Source organism: Taurulus bubalis (assembly GCF_910589615.1).
Source record: "Taurulus bubalis genome assembly, chromosome: 7".
In the NCBI taxonomy this organism is placed as follows: domain Eukaryota; kingdom Metazoa; phylum Chordata; class Actinopteri; order Perciformes; family Cottidae; genus Taurulus; species Taurulus bubalis.
The window spans coordinates 1195001-1221156 of record NC_136595.1 but is presented as its reverse complement, the minus strand read 5'-3'; the positions used below and the strand labels follow the sequence as shown (position 1 = coordinate 1221156).

Here is a 26156-nt window from a genome sequence, read left to right as displayed (position 1 = left end):
TTGGTTCCAGAGGATCAGTAGGGAACCTCCCAGTGGCTGTAGGGGGATCTTACCTTGAGAGGCACTTGGGACTTGTAGGTTTCTGGAACCTCCCAGGTCAGCAGGACCGAGGTCTTCATCACTGCCTTCACGGCAAAGTTCTTGGTGAACGCTGAGGGAACGTCTAGATGATTATTACACATAACTGAGATGATTATTACATATAACTGAGATGATTATTACACATAACTGAGATGATTATTACATATAACTGAGATGATTATTACATATAAGTGAGATGATTATTACACATAACTGAGATGATTATTACATATAACTGAGATGATTATTACATATAACTGAGATGATTATTACACATAACTGAGATGATTATTACACATAACTGAGATGATTATTACATATAACTGAGATGATTATTATACATAACTGAGATGATTATTACATATAACTGAGATGATTATTACATATAACTGAGATGATTATTACACATAACTGAAATGATTATTACACATAACTGAGATGATTATTACATATAACTAAGATGATTATTACACATAACTGAGATGATTATTACACATAACTGAGATGATTATTACATATAACTGAGATGATTATTACACATAACTGAGATGATTATTACACATAACTGAGATGATTATTACATATAACTGAGATGATTATTACACATAACCAGTGTAACCAGTGAGCACGTCATGATGCTCCAACAACAACTAGCAGAAGGTCTGCTGTTCCCCTGCAGCTGATGGAACCCTGCAGTCGTCGCACAGCAGCAGGAAGATAAGCGACGTGTTTCTGATGTCGACAGCAGCTTCACAGATTATTCACCTGGCTAACGGAGCAACTCTTTCTCCTACAACCGACTTTCCATGCAAATAAACTGCACTCTCAATTGTGTTGAGAGAAACATATTTCTCCATAATTAAAAACGGAATTGAAAATGTTGGGTTGTTGAATGGGAACGTCATTTTAGGAGACAGGCTGGTTCTAATTGTGTTTTTTAAAACATAGAACGCTGTTATGCAAATATTCCATAAACCAATGTAAGTCTTCTCGAGCTCTTTTAAATCCATCAGGGCATTTTGATTATTTCTATTTATTACATCCAACTATGTTTTTTACACTTGTTTTCTTTTGGAGTTATGTATACATATTTGCATATTTGCCCGTGGAAGTTGATCAACATAACCTGAAAGCAATAACTTCACTTGTGTTTCCTTCTGAACGAACGCACAGTTCACACCGCTGGCAGTGCGGACGCAGGGACAACGCCATGTTGCATGTGTTGTTAAAACATACGAGGACTGTCTTACGTTCTATATCGCATTACATTTATTATCAGGATGTTTTTATGGTCTTGTTTATGTTCAGTGTTCTCAAGCAGAGTTTAAATGTATCAATTAGCCTTTATTCTGTCTCTCTCTCTCTGTGTGAGTCTCACCTGGCATGGAGGTGGACATGGTCCGACTCTGGATGCTGGGGCTGATAGGCCCCGCCCCCTTGCTGGTGAAGGCTTGGACTCTGATGTCATAGGTGGTGTCCGGCTGCAGGCCCTGCACGGTCATCTGCGTCTCCGCGGTGCCGTTGGTGTTGTTGTGCTGGCTGTTGATGTCTCGGTACACCACCGCGTACTTCACGATCCTCCCGTTCCTGTCGGCCAGGGGAGGCGGCTCCCAGGCCAGGTTGGTGGAGGTGGCGGTCAGGCCGACCACGCTCAGGTTCTGGGGGTAGCTGCTGGGAACGTCCTCTGGGGTGCTGATCTCCTTCACGTACTCCTCCCCGTTGCCCGCTCGGTTTTTGCCGCACAGTTTGAAGACGTAGGTGGCTCCCTTGTGGAGGCCGGTCACTGTGAAATGGTCGTCTGCCTTCCTGAAGTCTCTGACGGTGAACGCCTCCTCCTCGGCCCTCTTGTACTGCAGCTGGTATCCCACGTGCTCCCCGACCAGCTCCTTGGGAGGCTGCCACTGGATCAGGGCCGTGTTCCCTATGGTGGTGCTGATCATCATACTGGGCTTGCCGGGCACTGGGAAACATTCCCATAGCTCGATTACACTTAAGAATCCTCCATTCAATACACAAACATGACTCTAGCGGTATGGGTAGCGTTTTGGGTGATCTATGGGCAGCATTGATACAATATTCAGAACTATGCTTTCATTAATGAATAATCACCTGTTACTAAGAATGGTTGTGTTTTGGTAAGCTTTCGTCACCATGTTGCACCAGCATGTGTCTACAGCAACTGAGAACACACAAACCAAGCACCCTGGAGCGAGAGCATTCAGCTGGTTGAAATCTACAACCTCGCCACTAGATGCCGCCAAAGAGCCTTTAACACATTGGCGTCCTACTTTAGTTGCTATCCAGTGGAGAAAATGGGAACTAGTTTTAAAGGATGTCATAATTACAAGGTTATAATACATGACATCTTTAAAGAGAGGCAATGAGCACGAGCAGTCAGAGGATCAAACGGGTTTCGAACACGCGGAGAGGTTAGCTACCGCTCTGTTGGGAGGAGCCAAGAGTCAACGTACAAATAATGTCGGAAACAATTCCTCATTGCACTGTAAAAAAGGTTTGTGTGAACAGCGAAGGTACAGTGAACCTGAAATTTGGTTTGCAACCTTGAATTAGAATGAACCAAGTCAATTTGTAATTTTAACATTCACCAAATTGTTTCGTCTTCAAAATAAGTTGAGGGTGGTTATCCTGCCTCTCATGCTTGTTGCCCTGATGATCTCGTTCTAGCTCGCTGGCCAAGATCTCTGCAATTACCTAGCCGAGTTCAATGCTATCATAAACAATAAAAAAACAATGACTAGCAATTCAAATAAAGGAATTAAAAACGTAGCTTTTCTCTTAACCATAGCCTTTAAAGCAGTGTTGTAGTCATGATCAAGACCAGAGTGTATTGAAACCGAGACAAGACTCTTCATTCACCCCTATGTCCCGCCTTATATACTGTATGTGTGTGTATGTAGAAGTGTACCTTTAGAAATGTCTTGATAAAATAATCAAAAGGTATTGCAGAGGTGAATTATATTCTAATTCATCACAGTTTGATGTTAACAAATAAAATCCAGTGTCTCTTTGTCAGAGATACGACTGAGTAAAACTGTGCTAGATCCTGAGAAGAGACCTTTAAAAAGGTGCCTTGAGACCGGCTTCGAGACGACAACACTACTTTAAAGCATGATGAAGAAGTTCCCTTACCTCAACAAAGTTGTTGTTTTGAACCCACACTGTTCTTTTTGTCTAAATCTAATCAAACCACAACAATAGTGGCTGTCAGAAACAGTAAACCGTTAAGATGGGGGGAACAAAAAGGGAAAACTTTCTTTTCAAAATGTGGTGGATGCAACGCGCAGCACTCACCTGCTCCGGTGGTGGTGACCAGCTTGGCCTTGCTGCGAGCGCCATCGCCCTTAGTGGTGTAAGCAGCCACCGTCACAGAGTAGCTGGTCTCTGGCAGCAGACCCGTTACGATGGCCTCCTGTGGGGTGGAGAGGAGGAGGAGGAGGAGGAGGAGGAGGAGAGGAGGAGGAAGAAGAAGAAGGTTTAGACAATGGCCTGCGTTGCATTGCTGTGCTGTCAGCCAGTTCATTTTGCAAAACAAATGAGACAAGGTAAGTGACGAAATGCATTTACAAAACACTCTTTAAACTGCTCTTGGGGAAAAAGTCCAGTGATGGTTGTGAATGTGAAGCTGAGTGCATTTAGATGAAATCCTCAATGCAGTTCATGATTTCTTGACGGTGGTGTTAGATGGTGAGAGAGCTGTGGCAGGAAGAGAGTCTATAAACTGTGATGGCTTTTACCGTTCATCTTTATTTGTCTTTAAAACAAGTTTGACTAACCTGGAGGTGTGTTGACAACAGTTTGCTTTGAGATGGTAGGTACAATGTTATTTTTCTGTCAATATTAAACATCCCCTCATTGGTTTGAACACATCAAGATCACATCACGTCAAAGAACTGTAGGTGGGAATTAGCCAGCTGACTAACACTGGCATGTTTACAGAAGCAATGATTTATGTGTGTTGTTCTTGTTATTAAATAACTGAAAATGAGTGCAATTTCAGTCAGCCGATTAATCTAAAACAGATTGTTTTATGAATGTAGAATATGTAAGGCGTTGATTAAGAGTGACAGCATAGCTTTCTGCTCACATGGCTAACGCCACAATACACAGGGTCCACTGGGTCTACACTGTATGAGACGATGTCGTGGAAGTAGCAGCCGACGTGAGGTGTTTTCAGATCAGAAGAACTTTTTCATAATTATAGGAATCTTTTCATTGTGTCCGCACCGGTAAGAGTGACATATCCTCCTCCTCCTCCTCCTCCTCCTCCTCCTCCTCCTCCTGGCGGGAGGGCGTGACTCAAGACCGAAATGCGTGACAGTTGAGAGCCCTGAATCTTGCAAGACTTTTTTAGCTCCAATTTTAGAGAAGATCTCTACCAAAACAAGAGGAACCCAGTCTGTCATAAGTGTACCAGAAATGAAAGAAACAATGGACTTATGAACCGACAGTATTAACTTGTTCATTAGCACACACCCACTGAGACACAGACCGGGGAGACACAGCAGAACAAAAGCTAACCCTGTAAGGTTAGCACAACAGCTAACCCTTCAAGGTTAGCACAACAGCTAACCCTGTAAGGTTAGCACAACAGCTGACCCTGTAAGGATAGCACAACAGCTGACCCTGTAAGGTTAGCACAACAGCTAACCCAGTAGCACAACAGCTAACCATGGAAGGTTAGCACAACAGCTAACCCAGTAGCAAAACAGCTAACCCTGTAAGGTTAGCACAACAGCTAACCCAGTAAGCACAACAGCTAACCTAGTAACACAATAGCTAATCCAGTAGCACAACAGCTAACTTTGTAAGGTTAGCACAACAGCTAACCCAGTAGCACAAAACACACCCGCTGGGCCAAAGAAGCCGATTGAAACTGAAATAAAAAAAGATGCTTTCATGACGCCTATTTTGCTTGTGTTCATGTGATTGAGGCATGTAACAGAGTTGTGTTTGTATTTTTATATTACAAATAATAAAGCTAAGAGTGTTGGTAGCGAGCTCTCCGCTCCCCGCTCTCTTCTCTGGAGATGTGAGATCAGCGTTCCTATTGGCGGTGCATTTTGCTTTCAGTAAAAAGCCCCTTCATGGTTCTTGGAGGAGCTCCCCAGAACAGTTTGGTCCGAAACCGCCTTCAGCCTCAGCTGACTGCATGAACCAGGTCCCTAGCCGCCCTAAGATATTGCATCTAGATCTAATAAACTGGTCTTTTCAGATTTCTCATTCCCATATGACACATGCATGCATGCACTGTATGGCAGTATTGGATGTGAAAAGGCAAAAGGCAAACAGCAATGTCAAGACTTCAGATGCACATCAAACTCCATATGTCCCCTCAAGAAAGCGTGTGCCCACACACATCACACAGCACACGTTCATGCATGCGGCTCCACCGCTCAAACACGCCTGGTCAATACAGCAACATGCATTCTGTCAGCTGCTGGGCGTCCATTAAAAGCCTTTGCAAAATGCCCGTTCCTCTCAGATAGCACAGCATTCCTTTCTAGTGGTGCTCCTGGGTGATGAGTGGAGAGGCGTTGCAGAGATGAAGCAGCTTGTGATGAGAGAGAGATGTCAGGGTGATGGTGGAGGTGTGGGTACGGGATGATAGTTCCAGCAGAGAACACCCAGCAGGTATACCTCCTTCAGACTGGCGCCTCCGCCTACAGCCTCAGGCTTGCCGTGGCATCCACGGAGATGACAGTGCAAATTAGCAAGGCCGTGCCAGAGCAGCCAGGGGTTCCAGCGCGACCAACGCTCTAATTATCAGTTCATGCATGGTAATTTTATTTCCATCACAGGATGTTTAAAACGGTTCTTCTGTGCATTTAAAAGAGCAGACATGCACGGGGCCTAAAGCGTTAAGATCCAGCCCTCCCTCCTTCTCTGCGGGGCTAAGAAGGTGAAAGATAAGAGGGAAATGTGACTCATGTGAAGCTACTGAGGTCCTCTCAGCCCTCATTATTTTAATCTGGTGGTATTCCTTTTCACTTTTGCTGCCAGAGACTTTCATGCATTTGGAGAAGAGAATAAAAAATAAAAAATAAAGTTGGTCTTTCATCTGCCTATTTTCGCACAGCAAGCCAGAGTCTGCGGGGATGAATTCCCAAGGACTGAACAGATGAAACATTTTACATTTAGGAGGTGAACGTCTAGTTTAACGGGAGCCAATCAATCGGCAGTGACTTCCTGTGTGTCAGACATCAAATGCCGCTGTCCTCCACCTCCCTTCCTTTTCAAGCATCATCGGCAACTGGGGGGGTGTATGTCAAATGTAAGGTTTCATATCATTTGACATTTTAAATTGCAGCCAGGGAACCTTGACTGATAACTTTTAAAGTCTGCAAACTGATTAACCTTTGATCAAGGGCCTAAAGGCTGTCTGGGTTGCTTCCCACAATTTGCCACCAAAATCAGCAGGTCTTTTTAAACACTAGAAATAGTCAAATTAATTAAAACAATCTTAGCTCTGGACCTGTCAGAGAGGCACAACATTCAACAGCTCTCTCAAACACAGAGACAATTTACTTTTAATGTTTTTAAAGCCTCAAGTTCCACAATTTGGCCATTGCCATCTTGAACAGGTACAACCAAATGCTGAATAAGATATGTTTTTTGACCAAAATGTAATAAACTTTCATGAAGTGAAAACACACTGTGAAAGGGTTAGCGTTGTAAGACGATTATACGGACAAGTCTCAGACCGGACAACGGTGTGGAGATCGAGACCATAAACTCATTTTCTCATTTACTTCTATACAAGGAGTCACCCCCCTGGTGGTCAGGAGAGAGAATGCAGCTTTAACACATGAAGCATAGACTTCTATACAACCAGAGGAGTCGCCCCCTGGTGGCTATTAGAAAGAATGCAAGTTGAAGGCTTAGACCCGGAGGTTGCCTAGTTCGATCAGCCATGACTGAACGTTCCATGGACACTCATTTTTGACAACGTGAGTTTCATAATTCGACATTCCTTTGTTTCCCCTTCGTATGAATTTGTCAAATTTCAGAGCATCGAGTTCTGTCCAAGCTCTAATGGACTAGAAGACGGTTTAAAAATGTTTCCTAAAAGAAGGCGTGCATGCATCCTACTTTGAAAAAGAAAATCACTCTGTTTATTTCCCATTAACTCTAACTCATAATTAGCTACTTGCTAGTGAGCTGTTCCCTCATCAAAATGATGAAACGTTATGTAAGGCAATATCAAAGCTGTGAAAAATAAATCATGTGCTCGAGTTAAACTTTGCAGCTGCAAGAGACCACTACATGGATCCAAGAACTCTGACTGCCCACTTGGTCACAGCTCGTCATCAAAAGAGCCGCAGCGTGAAAGCAGTGATACTGAGACCTCACCATCGGCTCCACTTACTGGACATGATGCTGAGATTTAAAGGATTCATTCAAACAAAATACAGAAACTTTGTTGTTGCAGAAATGTGGCTGTTGAATATTTTTCTAAGGAGGCATCACAACATCTCAAACCTGAGCAAATGATATACCTCTGAAGTGTGTTTCTCTTTGTAATGAACAGACCGTTGAGAGGACCACTCTAAACCGGTGGACGTGTGAAATGATACAGAACGCATCCCAGGATCTGCAGAATCGCAAAGTAAAATGGAACTTTAAGTGTTTTTCTTCCTATGAAAAAGTGGCCAAGAGGCCGGGCTGATAGAATTGTGGCCATCCTCAGCGCGGCTCTAACACGGATCAGTGTGCACAGCAGCTGGTTCTTTCCACTGCTGCCACATGGAGAAACTACCTTCCAATAGACATCAATCTGTCAAGGGGTCAGGGCAGAGCGTCTGCAGTGACAGGTCATTGGTGAAGATTTACACGAGTCCTAAACTAGAAAGGAGTCATGTTATCGTACAGTTGCAGTTTTGCATTTTGATGGGGACATTTACGCAGACGGTTAGTTTGTATTCCTGTATCTATTAAAGATGTTCAATGTGATAGGTTTACCAGCTGGGACGCTGGTCTTGTTCTCCCCTTGTGTGTCTGTGTGTGAGTCATCATGTCGTCTGTCCGTCTGTCCTCTTGATAACGTCACAACTGTGTAAGATGCAGTCATGACATTTTACAGGTGAGTAGCTGAGACCAAAAAGAGATTGAGACATAAACTCATGTTTACAATGTTTACTGAGGGAATAAATCAAGAGAGAAGTAGAGTCATTTATATAGACTTCTATACAATCAGAGGAGTCGCCCCCTGGTGGTCAGGAGAGAGAATGCAGCTTTAACATGTGAAGCATATACTTCTATACAACCAGAGGAGTTTTCCCCTGATGGTCAGGAGAGAGAATGCAGCTTTAACATGTGAAGCATATACTTCTATACAACCAGAGGAGTCGTCCCATGGTGGTCAGGGTAGAGCATGCTAGTTTTAAGACACTTCCGCATCGGCTTCACTCGGCAGAACCAAAAGTTGCCGCCTGCCTTCGACATAATCTCCCACATATAACTGATTGGTAAACCTCACAATCTAAAACTCTGATGCAGCGGCTTGGAGCCCCAAGACAAATTTCCCTGCAGGACCATAAAGTATATCTTATCTTCCTCATAAACAGACCTCAGCCAAACCCCCTCCACTCTAGTGCAGAACAGCGGAGCCCCTCTGGGCTGTGTGCTCGGCCCCCTCCTGTTCAGGCTGTGCACCCACAAGCATGAAGAGAACTCTGTCCTGAAGTTTGCAGATGAAACTACCGCCATCGGCCGGATTACAAACCACAACAGTGCAGAGTGGTGCTCAGAGAACAACCTACTGCGCAACGCCAGTAGAACCGAGGAGCCGATTGTTGATTTTAGAAAACAGGAGGCGAAGTTACACCCCCATGTCTCCATCAGTGGAGAATCAGGGAATCAGCGTCACAAACTACCTGCCATGGTCCTCACTCAATCTAAGAAGGCAAACTTCTTGAGCCACGTTCTTGGTAATTTTATAGAGGAGCAATCGAAAGCATCCTGACTGGAAACATTATAGACTGGTATGGGATGTGTACGGACAGGACAGGAGGCTCTACAGCGGGGGTAAAACCACCAGAACATCATTGGTTCCATCTCCTGAGCATCAGTGATGGTAGAGACAAGAGGAGCCTGAGAAGAGCTCAAGGATATTAAAAGACAAACCCACCATAGATACAAGCTGTTGACCTGCTGGACATGGCAACAGATACAGGAGCTGATGAACCAGACCGAGCAACTTCTTTCCTCCTTCCTGCTCCACCCTCCACCTAGAATTGGCCCTTTTGTAGCAAAATGGGACTATCATCTGAATTGGCAAATAAAACACCTTCAACTATAACCTTGTAACCTTATTGCGAGATGGTCTCATGTTTAACATCCTGGGACCATGATGGGAGAACGTGTTTGTATGTATTGTGTTGGAGTCAATGACTCCATCTCTCCCTGGATTATGGATAATAATCTGGACAATAACATCTGATTATGGGGGCTTTGCGCTTACACCTGGTATTAATAAAAATGTGTATTAGATTGATTCGGCCAACACATTATTCAGGCAGAGCTCACAGCTGTTCTCTCTCCTCTCAGAGCTCATGTGAAAACAATGCCGGTGATATATTTCTGGTGTTGATTCTCCCGGCCAACACAATTGGACAGCTGGTCCGGATTGAAGAGATCGAGCACTTTAGGTCTCACTTTCTGATGTGGACTCCCAGTGAGACCCTTCTAACAGCCTGGGGCGGATCCTTCAATGAGAGGGAAGCATTTCGTCTGCTGCTTTTGGTGAACGCCTTTAGTTAAGACATGTTTTACTCGGTGCGGAAAAGCACCCAACAGAGGGCCCAACAGAGGGCCCAACAGAGGGCCCAACAAAGGGCCCAACAGAGGGCCCAACAGAGGGCCCAACAGAGGGCCCCACAGAGGGCCCAACAGAGGGCCCAACAGAGGGCCCAACAGAGGGCCCCACTGAATAGAATAGAATACTTTAATGTCATTGTCAAAAACAACGAAAAACAGTTCAGCAGCTCTTACAGTAAAGACAAACACTAAACACAACCATAGAAACATTCACAACACAAGTAGACAGATAAATAAGTGGATCATCATAAAGTGCACGTGCCATTGAATATTGTTCAGTAGTCAGTGCTAGTGTCCTCAGGTTTTTTTTGGGGGGGGGGGGTTCTATACATTTGACAGCCTGTGGATAAAAGCTGTTTTTTAGTCTGTTTGTGCGTGGGCCTGGAGCCTGAACATGTGAGCCAGGCCATTTCATTGTGTTGTGCAAAATGTGCACAGTTTCCACGTTCTGTAGTGTTCTGTAGATCAAGGCAGGAAACAGATATTCATCCCATATTGCACCAGGAAATCTTGCGTCTGTCTGGGTTCATATCAAAGCACCATGACACCCCCACTTAATACACACATCAAAGGCAAATACACACACACACACACGGGGAGATGAGTGAAACACTAGAACTAACGCCTCGCGGTTGTTTGCCTCCTCCAAACAGTCGAGCTGCAGTTTACAAAATGTCTTCCCTTCATCCATTTGTGTGAAATTGTCAAAAATGGTCGTATGACTTCACATGGCTCCCAGTGACGTCCACATGGCTCCCAGTGACGTCCACATGGCTCCCAGTGACGTCCACATGGACTCCACTGACGTCCACATGGCTCCCAGTGACGTCCACATGGCTCCCAGTGACATCCACAGGGCTCCCAGTGCCAGTTCATCATCTGTAAACCCACTTCTGTCAACTCAACCCCGTCTCTGTGGAGTCAGTACCGACGTAAGCCCACTCCCTTCTTACATTATCATAACAAACCACATGTGAACCTCAGGACCCAGATCCTCAGAAACCAATCACAAAACACTCTGTATTCAACATCTAAGCAACAAAGGCCTAATCATCAATGAATTAATCACCGACAACGACCATGATGGCCTTCTGCCTCACTCAAACTAGCAAAAACATCTGGACTATATGTATTACATCAAGCCACCACCACTGGATGTCATTACCTGGACAAACCAATCCAGGAGGACTGGCTGCTGTCTTCCACCAACACATGAAACCATCCTGACTACCATCCAAACCCCTCATCTGAACACCTGGCTTCAGACTCTCTGGTCCTAAACCGTTGGTCATCTCAATAATCTACGACCCCGAACCCAACCCTAGCTTCCTCTCAGACCTGTCTGATGCCCTGACCCCTCTCACCTTCCATCCTGCTGTTTGGTGGCTTCAAAATCCACTTCTCTGACTGTCTGGATATAAAGACTTTCTGGATATATTTGGATGCTTCAGCTTCACTCAGCACATCAATGTCCCCACAACCCCGGCCAAACCCTGGACCTGGTCTGCTCCACAGGACTCACCATCATCTCCTCTCTGGCTCCGACCCCCGAGCATCGACACTGACCTCCCAGAACCCAAACAGACGTGCACCATGACCTCATCCCTGTCAGCCTGTCTCCGCGGTACAACAAAGCATCCAAAAGTAAAGCATCAAAATGTATTTGACCACTTTGCAGTTTTATGGCTCACATTATAAGCAAATCCGTTCTTGAGTTATGACTCAGAAACGTGTTTTTGTGAAAGCCACATTGAAATCAGTTCCTCTTTGATTCCAGATGGATGTTTGTGCCAAATTTGAAGAAAAACCCCTCAAGCGTTCCCGAGGTGACTTCACGAGAAAGAACCGGCCCAACGTCTGCAGGGACGTGATGTTCAAACCCAACAAGTCATACTATTATTCTTGCTTTAAATTACTATGTTGTTCATTGATGAAAATGATTAAGTATATATATATATATATATATATATATATATATATATATATATATATATATATATATATATATATATATATATATATATCTATATATATATACAAATAGCTAGCTTTGTAAATCACCAATGTGAAATAAATGCAATGTGACCTCCACGGCCCACGGAGTTGGGAATAGCTGCACCAGAACATATTTCCATCAACGCCATACGTCTGGTTGTAACTCATCGTGGACATGGCTCCTCTTTGTTGCCCTGAGGAAAACCTCTCTGGCTTTTCCGAGCCGCTGCTTAATAACTTTGGGTGCCTTCATGACCCAAAGTTATTAAGCAGAGTTCTTTTTCAGGCTAGTTTCGCTCCAGTCGGGTGAAACCATCCAGTGCAATGAGTTGGAAAATAATACACGGATATTCCTGGATTCTGTGCAGCTATTAAACATGTCTAAATGTGTCTAACCGAAGTGTGTTGTTACGAATTCCAAAATATTATCCTTATGAATATAGTATATAGTGTTTCTGCATGTTTTAGCCCATTTATTGCCAATTCAAACATCTGCAATACTACGTACATATATTGCTCCCACGGTACTAAACTATCAACAGTAAGAAAAGGTGTAACTCACAGAAAATGAGCTATGAGATGATGACATACTGGGGTCATGTGACATTGCCATCGATGACTTCACGGACATTAAACCACTGCAGCGGGTTGATTATGGTTGGTTTTATTATCATTATTTTCAAATGACGGTATCTATGGCTGCAGCAGGACTGTAATAAGGCGTCCCATCATTTCATAGGACTCACATGCGATGATTGGACGGGTTAAACGTTAACCATCACTGTGACAAAAGAGTTTTACTGTAGATGGTTATCCGCTTATAAACATTTTGGGATTCATTAGCGATTCTTCACCTGCCTATGAAGAGATATGTATATAATGTTATGTGCACTATGCCAGTGCTCATGAAATAAAACCCACTTCATTTGATCCCGAAAGAATCAATGTTTCCAATGTGGCGAGCAAAAGTTCTCAAAGCAGGAACAAAGTAAAGCAGCATTGCTACTCTATCTGCTTAACGCAGTGAGACTGCAGCTAATGAGTGGAAGAAAGGTAAGTCCTATAATTACTGCTGCACTGTTATTCTCTGTGGCTTCTGTCACTGGGATCTATTCATAGTCAGTAATCTGGGGCAAAAAAAAAATCACATTTTCAGTTTCTCATCTATTCTTTAGATATCAGAGCTCATCCCTGAGGTTGTGCTCAGAGCGAAGAGAGAAAGAGACAAACAAAGAAAGATACAGAGGGCTGATTGCAGATGACAGTTCACCATTAGTCGTTGCAGCGCCTTTGCTTCTCCAGGAATCATTTGTGTTTGGGTTAGCTGAAGGAACCATTGCTTCTCTCCCTCATGCATGCTTATTTAATTGTTCACAAAAAGCAGCCAGATGTGCCAGTGTAACCACAGTAATACTGGGGAAATGTTTGTCGTGATTTATGAGCACATATCCCTAATAGACATATAAGATAAGTTGAAAAAGTGACTAGCATATTGGAAAAAAGAAAGAAAAAAGGTTGGTCTTGGAAATTGGGCAGTAAGGAGGGAAGTGCAAGAACAATGCCTTTGATTTGCATCTAAATTGAACCTTTGCTAAATCCCGCCCTTGAGCGCAGACTAGCTGATCATAGCATAGCATGGGAAGACTGCCTAATCATAGCATAGCATAGCATGGGCCAGCAATGACCGTCGTCCCACAATTAACCGGCTCTGCTCCATTTGTTTCAGAATCTGAAAAAGAGATTTTGAGTCAAAACGTTGCGTAATAGCGATGCTTGTTAGCTGGAGATGTTTCTAAGATGTTACTTCCTATGTAAAAACCTGTTAGCTAACATGAGCAGAGTACGTTAGCAAAACATTACCTACCTTTGGCACATCTATGCTACCCTAGCTACTAGTGGTGCAATGGATCAGCACAAAAGAAAAGAGGGAGCAAATATAACTTTTAGAGATCACTGATCACGTATTTTCTCCGCTGGCATTAATTGCTGATCTATACATCGGTAATTGTAACAGTGAATAAAGACCGAGAGGAACCGTGTTGTTCCTGCATGTCTTCTCTTGATCTTGATGTCCTGGTTCACACTGATCTGTAGCTTCAGCTTCTTTATCGTTTGAACCTCTTTTCACTGCTGCATCAGTTTGGCATCATCAATATATCCTCCACACGCATTCCCTCTGAAATCACTTTTTCGTTTTTCCAAAAATGTGATATTTTATCGGGGGTGCAGTTAGTGACAGTGTGGGCTCCATGGTTACGCAGCTCTGACCGCACGGGGGCGGGGCTTAGGAAAGGGTGAATCGTGGCCATTGTGGAAAATGTAAATTAAGATGATGTCTATAATGAATACCCAGAGCGTGGAGGAAAGAAACACTAAACTTTGCCAGCTCTAATCTTCATATCCAGCTATCAGCATAAAATATAATTATCACTCACTTAAAACACCTCCTCCCTGCTCCTGTGACCTTTAAGTCTTCTATTTCGTCTAAGTGGAGCAATTTCATCATAAAGCTACAGAGAACAACGCTAAAATGGCCACCAAGGTCTTTGTGGAAGCGTTATATTTCGTAAGCACCTTAAAAAACATTTACTTCTAACTTTAAGGAGCCCTCATTGCTTATAAAGTGTGTGCTTTATTGATGAAGGCCAAAGGCCAACAGTCACCCTGCTTGCCTCCCAGCACATGAACAGGTAGCAGCAGTGATTCAGAGGTACTCGTGTTCTGCTTCCTGACCTTGCTGACTCAGCAGAAATACAAGACAAAGGGCTTTCGCCTTCTCAGCCTCTACAAGAAATAAATAAAAGCTGGTATCATAAACAATGTAACGGCAAAGTTAAAATCAGCTCCATTCCCCGGCCAAAGTGCAGCTCACGCTGTAAATTAAAAAGAAAAAGATGAATTATCTGAAGCGGCAGGGAGACCAAGAGGCCCCGGTGTTGAGTAAGCACCATTATTTCCTACAGTAACTGATGCATTGCCGGGTTTTATGCCGGTGAACTTGTACATTATGAGGATAGATTCCTCTGAACTCGTGATGGCTGTTATTCTAACCTGTCTGGTTGGAGAGAAGGGATGGTCCATCTTGACAGAGGATGCCTTTGGATGTTAGGGGGAAGGACCTTACTGTGCAGCTGTGTGCACGTGAGCTCATGTTAAGTTAATCTAACACGGAGCAGTGATTTATTCAGTTCAGTTAGCTGTTTGTTTTGTTTCTTTATATTGTTTATATATATGTTTGGTTACCCGTGTAGCTTAGCTACTAATGGAAATAAACACCTTTGACTAAGTATCTTGTGTCCTCCACTTTCCAAGCCTCTCCGCTCAGGCTTCAGCACACAGTCCTTCCTCTTTATGGTGACAGGGGGACTCTTAATGTGAAAAACCTGCATCAAGTGTCTGGTTTCATTCGGGTGGAACAACTGGAACGGACTGAATAAAACACTATTAGAGAAACAAGAAGCAGCAGCAGAGTCATTATGTGGAAATGTATAATATCCTAAATTCACGCATAAACATGGAGGCTGTTTTAAGAATGAAGACAGAATGTAATAAAGACTTTTATGAGAAATGTAAGTGCTTGGAACTATAATTCACACTTTTTTCTTCTTATATTCACAATTGTCTTCATTGTTCACTTTTCTTTTCTTTTTTGCAAGAAGAGCAGGACTTCTGGTCCATGTCACAATATTACATGATCGTCATACTTTGTCAATTGGTTCCATTTCCAGGCACCAAAAGGCTGTCACTGCATTAAAGCTGTGTAATCACCGTGTGCCCACAGACAGCGGGTCAGTGGTGTCGCCGCCTGTGGATGAAGAGACGCAGACATCAGGCTGTTGGATGGTGGCGAGAGGAGGAGCCGCTCACAGCAGCGTCCAATCATGCACTCAGAAGAGCCGCCATTTGAAGGCAGAATAATAAGTGAAAGTTATATTCTCTTTGAGAATTTCCTCACGGCGGTTGTTAAAAATTCATCTTTTCATGTATTATTACCCAGCGGTCCTCTCCACCGTCCTCACCTCTCAATCTGATCTACACAGTCGGCCACCAACAGTCCCACAAAGAGAGGAACACATGACGACTGATGAACCCTGAGAACCCGGAGAACCACACAACTAGAGGTCTCCATGTCATGATGTGTTATTGACGTTCAGAAATACTGATATTGATTTGGTTACAGGGGTTATAGCCGAATTTCGGTCACAGTAAACAATGGCGACCAAGTTGGAGCGGCTGCATTAAAGTTGGAGCTCATTAATATTGAAGAGCAAATGCTTATATTGCAAATGTTGAAGCGCAGGCGACAGAGAAGACGTTTGAGGAGGTGGTCTGCACGACCACTAAACCGGTCGAGGCTGGGAAAAAGCAACTGCCGGAAATGACGTTCTGAGCGGACCAATCACAGCGCTTGCGGTCCGCGTCAACGCGAAGTTAGGATTTTTTGGAGGTGCGCGTCAGGCTACGGCGTCGACCTGACGGAGAACCATAAACTAGGCTTTAGAGTGTAACACGGCACCTCAGCGTGTAACACGGTACCTCAGAGTGTAACACGGTACCCCAGCGTGTAACACGGTACCTCAGAGTGTAACACGGCACCTCAGCGTGTAACACGGTACCCCAGCGTGTAACACGGTACCTCAGAGTGTAACACGGCACCTCAGCGTGTAACACGGTACCCCAGCGTGTAACACGGCACCTCAGCGTGTAACACGGCACCTCAGCGTGTAACACGGTACCTCAGAGTGTAACACGGTACCCCAGCGTGTAACACGGTACCTCAGCGTGTAACACGGTACCTCAGTGTGTAACACGGTACCTCAGAGTGTAACACGGTACCTCAGAGTGTAACACGGCACCTCAGAGTGTAACACGGTACCTCAGAGTGTAACACGGCACCTCAGAGTGTAACACAGTACCTCAGAGTGTAACACGGTACCTCAGTGTGTAACACGGTACCTCAGAGTGTAACACGGCACCTCAGAGTGCAACACGGTACCTCAGAGTGTAACACGGCACCTCAGAGTGTAACACGGTACCTCAGAGTGTAACACGGTACCTCAGTGTGTAACACGGTACCTCAGAGTGTAACACGGTACCTCAGAGTGTAACACGGTACCTCAGAGTGTAACACGGCACCTCAGAGTATAACACGGTACCTCAGAGTGTAACACGGTACCTCAGAGTATAACACGGTACCTCAGAGTGTAACACGGTACCTCAGAGTGTAACACGGTACCTCAGAGTGTAACACGGTACCTCAGAGTGTAACACGGTACCTCAGAGTGTAACACGGTACCTCAGAGTATAACACGGTACCTCAGAGTGTAACACGGTACCTCAGATTGTAACACGGTACCTCAGAGTGTAACACGGTACCTCAGATTGTAACACGGTACCTCAGAGTGTAACACGGTACCTCAGTGTAACACGGTACCTCAGAGTGTAACACGGTACCTCAGATTGTAACACGGTACCTCAGAGTATAACACGGTACCTCAGAGTGAATAAGGCGTTGGTATCCAGGTGACCATCTGATACCTGGATGCTCAGAGGCTCCTGTGAAGTATGGAGTGTCTACGTCACGTGTCCACACCGACAGACAGGGAAGACGTTGTCTCCTGAGGCTGGGTGTGTTCTTCTGGGCTCCGGCAGAAAGATCCGTATCTTATCAGATCAGGTGACGCTCACGCTTCACAGCCATCAGTGCTGAGAGGGATCAGAGGCTCCTTCAAGCATTCTGCAGACATCCAACAGTACGCCTCACTGAGATCTAAAAACTCATGAGCTTGCCAGCAGAAAAAGATGGAGTGTGTGTGTGGGATGGAGGGAGTCTCAAGCAAACAGCGGAGAGAAGCCAGAGCTGGGAGCGAGCAGCCAATTAGGCTTTGCTCTCCGCCCGAGAGCTCCGGTGGTTTGGCACGCCTGTACTTATTTTGTCATCAAGGTCTTTTTGTGACAAAAAAGCAGTAATCTTAAGACTGTTGGCAAGCCAACCCTCCGTGAAAAAAATGAGGGCTTTTCAGGCAGGAGACAACACACAGCTCAGCACTCAAAGGCTGCTCTCTGCTTCAGTGACGTCACACTGAAGCCCAGGAGCTCACAGCCGGACGCGGGCAGCCAGGGCACGACCGGTACTGCTGCCAGAGAGGCGTGAGCCTCCTCCTGTGTGACTCATCAGCACAGAGAACGTGTGATGTCCGTACACAATGACCTGTAAACTCTCTGCTGCTCGTCCCCATGTGAGCCTCTCAGCCCTCATGTCATCCAGCCCTGAAGGGTCCCACAGTGAGGACCATGGAGTTGGACAGACTCTTAGACCATGTATGTTCTGACAAGGTTTTCTGACATGTTTTGAGTTTATTCAAAAATGCAACCCAATTATAAATAATGATGTGAATTATACATACAATTATTGTTCGCCTCTAATTGAAGTATTAGGACTCAGACCTAGCTTTGACTTTGGGTGTGGGAAGTCAGTGACGTAATGCTGCACAGTTGATGATCTCCGGTTTCCCAAAAGAATTGGGAAAGTGTTGACTGTGTCAGCAAACACGAAATATAATCAGCGCTTTCAAAATGTCCCTGCCATAGAAAAATCAATAATCTCAAACCCTTCCTCTGTTGATGTGAAGCGTACGCTGCTGTGTGGCCTTTTACTCTAAATGGTTCCATCATTTACGAAATGCAAGGATTCAGGGATCCTTTATTGTCATCATGCACACAGGGATGCACACTAGCATTCAGCTCTTTTGTAACATGGCAATCAAAACAAAAAGAGTCGTACATTCTACTGTGCATGGACAGTAGGATGTATATATCTGGACATATATGCGGACATGACCTCGATGTCTTTGGCGTTGTTGGCTTAAAACCTTTTAGAAAGCAAGCCCTGTTTTCTTGGAAGGTGGTCTTACCCAAACTAAAACTGGGTTTTCTCCTCAACCACAAGGGCTATTTGAATAATGTAACGTGATATAATACATAAACCATTGTGAGATTACTTGTATATGTGTAACAACAAAAGAAGAAGAAAAAGAATGAGTTTTACAGCCCTTTTAGCCTCAAAATGAGTCAAGTGACCCATAGTCACAGTGTGACCCATAGCTTCAGATCTGCTGCGACCAGAAATGCCGTCAACAGGCGGAAGCGGAAGCAGGCGCTCATTTCGATACCGAACAAGGCCGTGTGGGATAGCGTTTCATCCAAAAGTAAGTCATATTTCCGCTGGAAAACATTGTTTTGCTGGATGAAATATGGTGAGGAAGTTGCGGGCGTGTGCGGGTTGTGTGTGTGTGTGTGTGTGTGTGTGTGTGTGTGTGTGTGTGGTGCAGAGGACTTTGTTCACTGAGTCACTCCACAGTCTGTGTGTTGACTCTCATCACCAGCACTGACGCCAAGGGGAGAGACTGAACTTATCCTTAAAGAATAGTCCTCCACAGCAGGCGTGTGAAGTGTGTGTGTGTGTGTGTGTGTGTGTGTGTGTGTGTGTGTGTGTGTGTGTGTGTGTGTGTGTGTGTTAAGAGAGAGAAGCTGTAGATGGGTTGTGAGATGCCGGCCCTCTATCAGGCCTCCTGCCTTGCACAGATAAGACAGGAATGCTGGCGGTAGGAACCCAGGTGCGACGCTCCTCCTGCAGCCTTAACACCGGAGCGAACTCCCTGGATGAGGAACATCCACCCTTTGGCTTCAATAGGCTCACACCTTTCTGCCTCTAACTCTAGTTGTACAGCTGGGCGACGAGACAATGATGAATTCATGATAATTATCTGAGCTCAATCTATTTTTGAATCTGCTGAAAGTCCTTGATTCCATCGGTGTTTCTTCTTGTGTTTTCTCCATTCTGTATTTCCAATTACTCAATTTGAATGAACATAGAAATATGGGCCTCTCCCGGGTAATATATCGATCAAATAGTTCTTATTCCTTGACCACCGGTTTGAACTATTTTAACTTTGTTTCTGAGGAATCATCCACTGCATGGCGAACGGACCTAAATGCTAAAATACCCATGAGCCTCGGCTGCTGTTGCTATGGAGTGGAGTCAGTCCATCAGATGCTTAACTTCCCACCCGGCAGCAGACACAGCAGCTTCCTTCCTCCGGCTGCCAGACTCCTCGACTCATCCTCCACACTCCACCGTCACAATCTCAACGGTAGACAATTCAAAATGCTTTACTGTTAAACTAAACATTGAACCAAAGTTGTTGAAATCACCTAAAGTTGTAGCTCCTCCCGCTTTTTTTTTTTCATTGTTGATGCAGTTTCTGACATCACTGGCAACACTGACACTCATCTTACCATCCATTTACAGACATGTACTGTGATTGATGGACAAATTGATGGCTTTTCTGAGAAGCCAAACGTATCCTGAAAGTAACACAATATGTATGTATGCCTGCCGAGACATGTAGAAGCAAGTGAAAAAAGCCCAGGCTCCTTGCTCAGAATAATTTGGATCTCATGGCCTCATGCTGGAGCTCATTTTGGTATCATCATTCACTGACTGGCTGTAAATCTCTGAATAATTCCGCTTCATGCCAAGCTACACACTATTTGGTGTGAACGATCTCAAACACAAACACACACACACACACACACACACACACACACACACACACACACACACACACACACACACACACACACACACACTTGCTTTTGCTTTCCTAAGCACGATTATCTAGGTTTCTCCATTATTCACACGTTCATATTTGTGGCTGTTTTCCAACTCTGTCGGCTGGAAGTAAAATAAAAACAGACATGAAATACAATCCTTCAGATGGAATAACAAGGTATTGTTTGTGCATTCTCGTCATACAAATGTACATGCCAATGTACTTGATTATAACCACCTACAATTCACTAAAAACAAAGTGTGTGTGTGTGTGTGTGTGTGTGTGTGTGTGTGTGTGTGTGTGTGTGCGTGTGTGTGTGTGTGTGTGTGTGTATGTGAAAAGAGATGGTGCTGGCTAGCTTTGGTGGCCATTGGTTTCCACCAACTCCAATGAAGAAGAAGCAGCTGCTTAACATTGGATGGGTTGACAGGGTGGACAGTACCTGGGCGTCGGGGAGGGAGACGTCCACGATGGCGGGCTGGCCGTGAGGCTCTCCGTTCTCCAGCCTGGAGTAGACCAGCTGGTAGCCTCGGATCTGGCCGTGCTGCTTCCCAGCCAGCGGGGGCTTCCAGGTCACCCTGAGGGCCGTGGAGTTGAGGGCCTCCGCCTCCACCTTCCTGGGAGGGGCTCCGGGCACTGCAACACAACACAGCTTCAACTGTAGAGGCTTCATGGTGTGATGCAGAGCGCACGATTCAACACAAACCAATAATCACATGCACTTTAAATGAAGAAGAAGAAGAAGAAGAAGAAGAAGAAGAAGAAGAAGAAGAAGAAGAAGAAGAAGAAGAAGAAGAAGAAGAAGAAGAATCCCTTATTAGCCCCACAGTGGAGACATGTACTCTCTGCATGTTGACCCATCCTTAGTATTTAAGGAGCAGTGGGCCCCTAGTGAGGCGCCCGGGGAGCAACTTAGGGTTCAGTGTCTTGTTCAGGGACACTTCAACATGCATAACAACAGCTGTGCTGTATTGTAGATTCACAAGTGAAAGTCCTTCTGAACTGTATAGCCTTACGGACCCTCACTGGTTTATGTCATCATTTTGTTCTCCAAGCTGCTGTTCTTTGAACCCACTTCGCTACACGTTCTCACTCCCAACTCATGAACCAATGCTTCAGCCCCTCTGCAACTGATACCCACTAATGAAGCAGCGGTGATTATCTCTGAGATGCCCCAGGCTATCAACTTACTCCATGTAAACCATCCACATGCTATTTAGATCAGGCTGTCAAACTCATTCTCACCCCGGGTCACATCAGCATCATGGCCGCCCTCAAAGGGCCGCTTGTAACTGTATACATGTAACTACTACCGAACATATTGTTAAATAACTGTCTTTGTGTTTGATTATTGTTTATTAAAGTGTAACATTTCTCTGTTATTAAAACATAAATCCATTTAATTTAGGGTTAAGAAACCCACTTTACTCTATCAAAGATCAAACTTAAAACTGAAGAAAATAACAAAGACAAAGATCACACGTTATTATATTCACTTTGTTCGAAGCTTTTTTGTCACAGTTGAGAAGGACATAACTCTAATAAGAACATGCATGTGGTCTGGGGCACTGGTCCAACTGGTCTGGCTGCTGACCCACCATCACCCTGAATGACAAGCCGAGACCCACATCAAGGAACATGTTCAACTGCTCAATTTGATTGAATGAAAAGATGGTGCAGTTTGAACCTGACATAGTACAGGATATCACAGTGTGCCAACACCAGAAAAAAATAGTTATAAATATTCCCTTTTCCACTCCAGTAAAAAACCCAAAGTGCAACTTAATTAAGGACACAAGGTAATACAACACACATAATCATTTTATAATGTCAGCCATTTTTAACAGACTCAGCAAGGCTTTCATGCACGAACATGAAATGAAGTCCAACGACTGAGAAGTAGTTTAAAAAATACTTTAGCTGAGTACTTTTGTTCCCTAAACCTAACCAAGTACTTCTGTTCCCAAAATCTAACCAAGTACTTCTGTTCCCAAAATCTAACCAAGTACTTCTGTTCCCTAAACCTAACCAAGTACTTCTGTTCCCTAAACCTAACCAAGTACCTCTGTTCCCAAAATCTAACCAAGTACTTCTGTTCCCAAAATCTAACCAAGTACTTCTGTTCCCTAAACCTAACCAAGTACTTTTGTTCCCTAAACCTAACCAAGTACCTCTGTTCCCAAAATCTAACCAAGTACTTCTGTTCCCAAAATCTAACCAAGTACTTCTGTTCCCTAAACCTAACCAAGTACTTCTGTTCCCAAAACCTAACCAAGTACCTCTGTTCCCAAAATCTAACCAAGTACTTCTGTTCCCTAAACCTAACCAAGTACTTCTGTTCCCAAAATCTAACCAAGTACTTCTGTTCCCTAAACCTAACCAAGTACTTATGTTACCTAAATCTAACCAAGTACTTATGTTCCCTAAACCTAACCAAGTACTTCTGTTCCCTAAATCTAACCAAGTACTTATGTTCCCTAAACCTAACCAAGTACTTATGTTCCCTAAATCTAACCAAGTACTTATGTTCCCTAAACCTAACCAAGTACTTCTATTACCTAAACCTAACTAAGTAATTCTGTTTCTTAAACCTAACCAAGTACTTATGTCCCCTAAATCTAACCAAGTACTCCTGTCATCCAAACCTAACCAAGTACTTATGTTCCCTAAATCTAACCAAGTACTTCTGTTACCCAAACCTAACCAAGTACTTCTGTTCCCTAAACTTAACCAAGTACTGCCGTTCCCTAGATCTAACCAAGTACTCCTGTTACATAAACCTAACCAAGTACTTCTGTTCCCTAAACCTAACCAAGTACTTCTGTTCCCTAAACCAAACCAAGTACTTCTGTTCCCTAAACCGAACCAAGTACTTCTGTTCCCTAAACCTAACCAAGTACTTCTGTTCCCTAAACCTAACAGAGTACGTATGTTCCCTAAACCTAACCAAGTACTTATGTTCCCTAAACCTAACCAAGTACTTATGTTCCCTAAACCTAACCAATTACTTATGTTCCCTAAATCTAACCAAGTACTCCTGTTATCCAAACCTAACCAAGTACTTATGTTCCCTAAACCTAACCAAGTACTTCTGTTACCCAAACCTAACCAAGTACTTCTGTTCCCTAAACTTAACCAATTACTGCTGTTCCCTAAATCTAACCAAGTACTCCTGTTACCTAAACCTAACCAAGTACTTATGTTCCCTAAACCTTACCAAGTACTTCTGTTCCCTAAACTTAACCAAGTACTTCTGTTATCTAAACCTAACCAAGTACTTCTGTTATCTAAACCTAACCAAGTACTTCTGTTCCCTAAACCTAACTAAGTACTTCTGTTATCTAAACCTAACCAAGTACTTCTGTTATCTAAACCTAAACAAGTACTTCTGTTCCCTAAACTTAACCAAGTACTTCTGTTCCCTATACCTAACTAAGTACTTCTGTTTCTTAAACCTAACCAAGTACTTCTGTTTCTTAAACCTAACCAAGTACTCCTGTTACCTAAACCTAACCAAGTACTTATGTTCCCTAAACCTAACCAAGTACTTCTGTTCCCTAAACCTAAACAAGTACTTCTGTTCCCTAAACCTAAACAAGTACTTCTGTTATCTAAACCTAAACAAGTACTTCTGTTATCTAAACCTAAACAAGTACTTCTGTTATCTAAACCTAAACAAGTACATCCAACCACTGTTTCCTTTCTTGTTTAATAATCATTATCAATCCCACAGTGGATAAATTGGATAAAATGGATGCGTAGAGGAAAGCAGCTCACGTGTGTGTGTATGTGTGTGTATGCATGTTTGTGTGTGTTTATGTGTGTATGTGTATTTGCGCATGTGTGTATGTGTGTGTGTGTGCATGTGTGTGTATGTGTATGTGTGTGCATGTATGTATGTATGTGTGTGTGTTTATGTATGTATGTGTATTTGCACATGTGTGTGTGTGCGTATGTGCATGTGTGTATGTGTGTGCATGTGTGTGTATGTGTGCATGTGTGCGTGTGCGTGCATGTGTGTGTGTGCGTATGTGTGTATGTGTGTTGCGTGTGCGTGTGTGTGTGTATGTTTGTGTGTGTGCATGTATGTGTGTGTATGTATGTTTGTGTGTGTGTGCATGTGTGTGTGTATGTATGTTTGTGTGTGTGCATGTGCGTGTGTGCGCATGTGTGCGTGTGTGCATGTGTGTGTATGTATGTGTGTGTATGTGTGCATGTGTGTTTGTGTGTATGTATGTGTGTGTATGTATGTTTGTGTGTGTGTGTGCATGTGTGTGTGCATGTGTGCGTGTGTGTGTGTGCATGTATGTGTGTGCATGTGTGTGTGCCTAACCAAGTACTTATGTTCCCTAAACCAAACCAAGTACTTCTGTTCCCTAAACCTAACTAAGTACTTCTGTTATCTAAACCTAACCAAGTACTTCTGTTATCTAAACCTAACCAAGTACTTCTGTTATCTAAACCTAACCAAGTACTTCTGTTCCCTTAACCTAACTAAGTACTTCTGTTATCTAAACCTAAACAAGTACTTCTGTTCCCTAAACTTAACCAAGTACTTCTGTTCCCTATACCTAACTAAGTACTTCTGTTATCTAAACCTAACTAAGTACTTCTGTTCCCTAAACCTAACCAAGTACTTCTGTTCCCTAAACCTAACCAAGTACTTCTGTTCCCTAAACCTAACTAAGTACTTCTGTTATCTAAACCTAACCAAGTACATCCAACCACTTTTTCCTTTCTTGTTTAATAATCATTACCAGTCCCACAGTGGATAAATTGGATAAAATGGATGCGTAGAGGAAAGCAGCTCACTGCTCCACTACTGCTGATACACCATGATGCTCACACATCTCACTCATTCTGTTTTGTACAGGTTGCACATTATTGTTTTTATCTTGAAAAGATATTCAGTGCAAACAAATCAGTGCCACAATAAGCACTTTTTTTGTTGCCAAATATTAATTTTTTGGAAATGCAATTGGGTTTACTTGAAAGCGATTGCAATTTTATTTAATATTTTTTTTTAAAGCACAAATGAAGGAGTCACAAAAAGTTATTTCAATACAAATTCAGCATGGACCATTTTGTTACAATTTTGTTGGGGCGGTGGGGCGTGAACATTTTTCTTCCTCCAAAGTGGAGCGTGAACAAAATAGTTTGAGAACCACTGCGCTAAAGGGTAGGACATCATAGTTTCGTAAATCTCGTAAATAACATCAGAGTTTGAAATTTCTCCTGACGGCTGAGATAGTTATGGCCTGGAGACGTTACAAGGTAATGTGAAGGTTGCCGGCTATCTTTGCAGGTTCTACACATCAATGCTTGTCACGCGGAACCCGAGAGGATGCTGGAAGCAGAGGTTATCCTACTTCAGAGAATATCGAAAATGAGCTCATGAAGATTCCTCTAGAATGCTTGGTCAGCTTCAGAGGGAAGTGCAAATTAATACAAATTTGACTTCAATAAAAATAAGGGGATGAGGTTGTGCAAATACGAATGTGATTCAAGGCAGACAAGGAGAGGAAAGTAGGCGTTAAAGGTTAAAATGCCCTGCACTAAGAGACTAAGACATGGAGAGAGCAGCTCAAGTATCACCCAGCACAGCAGGCAAAGTAAAGCTCTATAAGT

General features: G+C 43.7%; 1 protein-coding gene across 1 annotated transcript in view; it reads right to left on the bottom strand.

The window, feature by feature from the left end:
* ptprfa (protein tyrosine phosphatase receptor type Fa) overlaps positions 1-26156 on the bottom strand; it is a gene marked incomplete at its 5' end in the record, with an annotated part of 188492 nt that overhangs the window by 87399 nt on the left and 74937 nt on the right. The window contains 4 exons of the mRNA XM_079220647.1: positions 54-151; positions 1460-2041; positions 3394-3511; positions 20971-21164. Coding sequence (XP_079076773.1) covers positions 54-151; positions 1460-2041; positions 3394-3511; positions 20971-21164 — 992 coding nt within the window. The remainder of the gene's footprint in view (positions 1-53; positions 152-1459; positions 2042-3393; positions 3512-20970; positions 21165-26156) is intronic.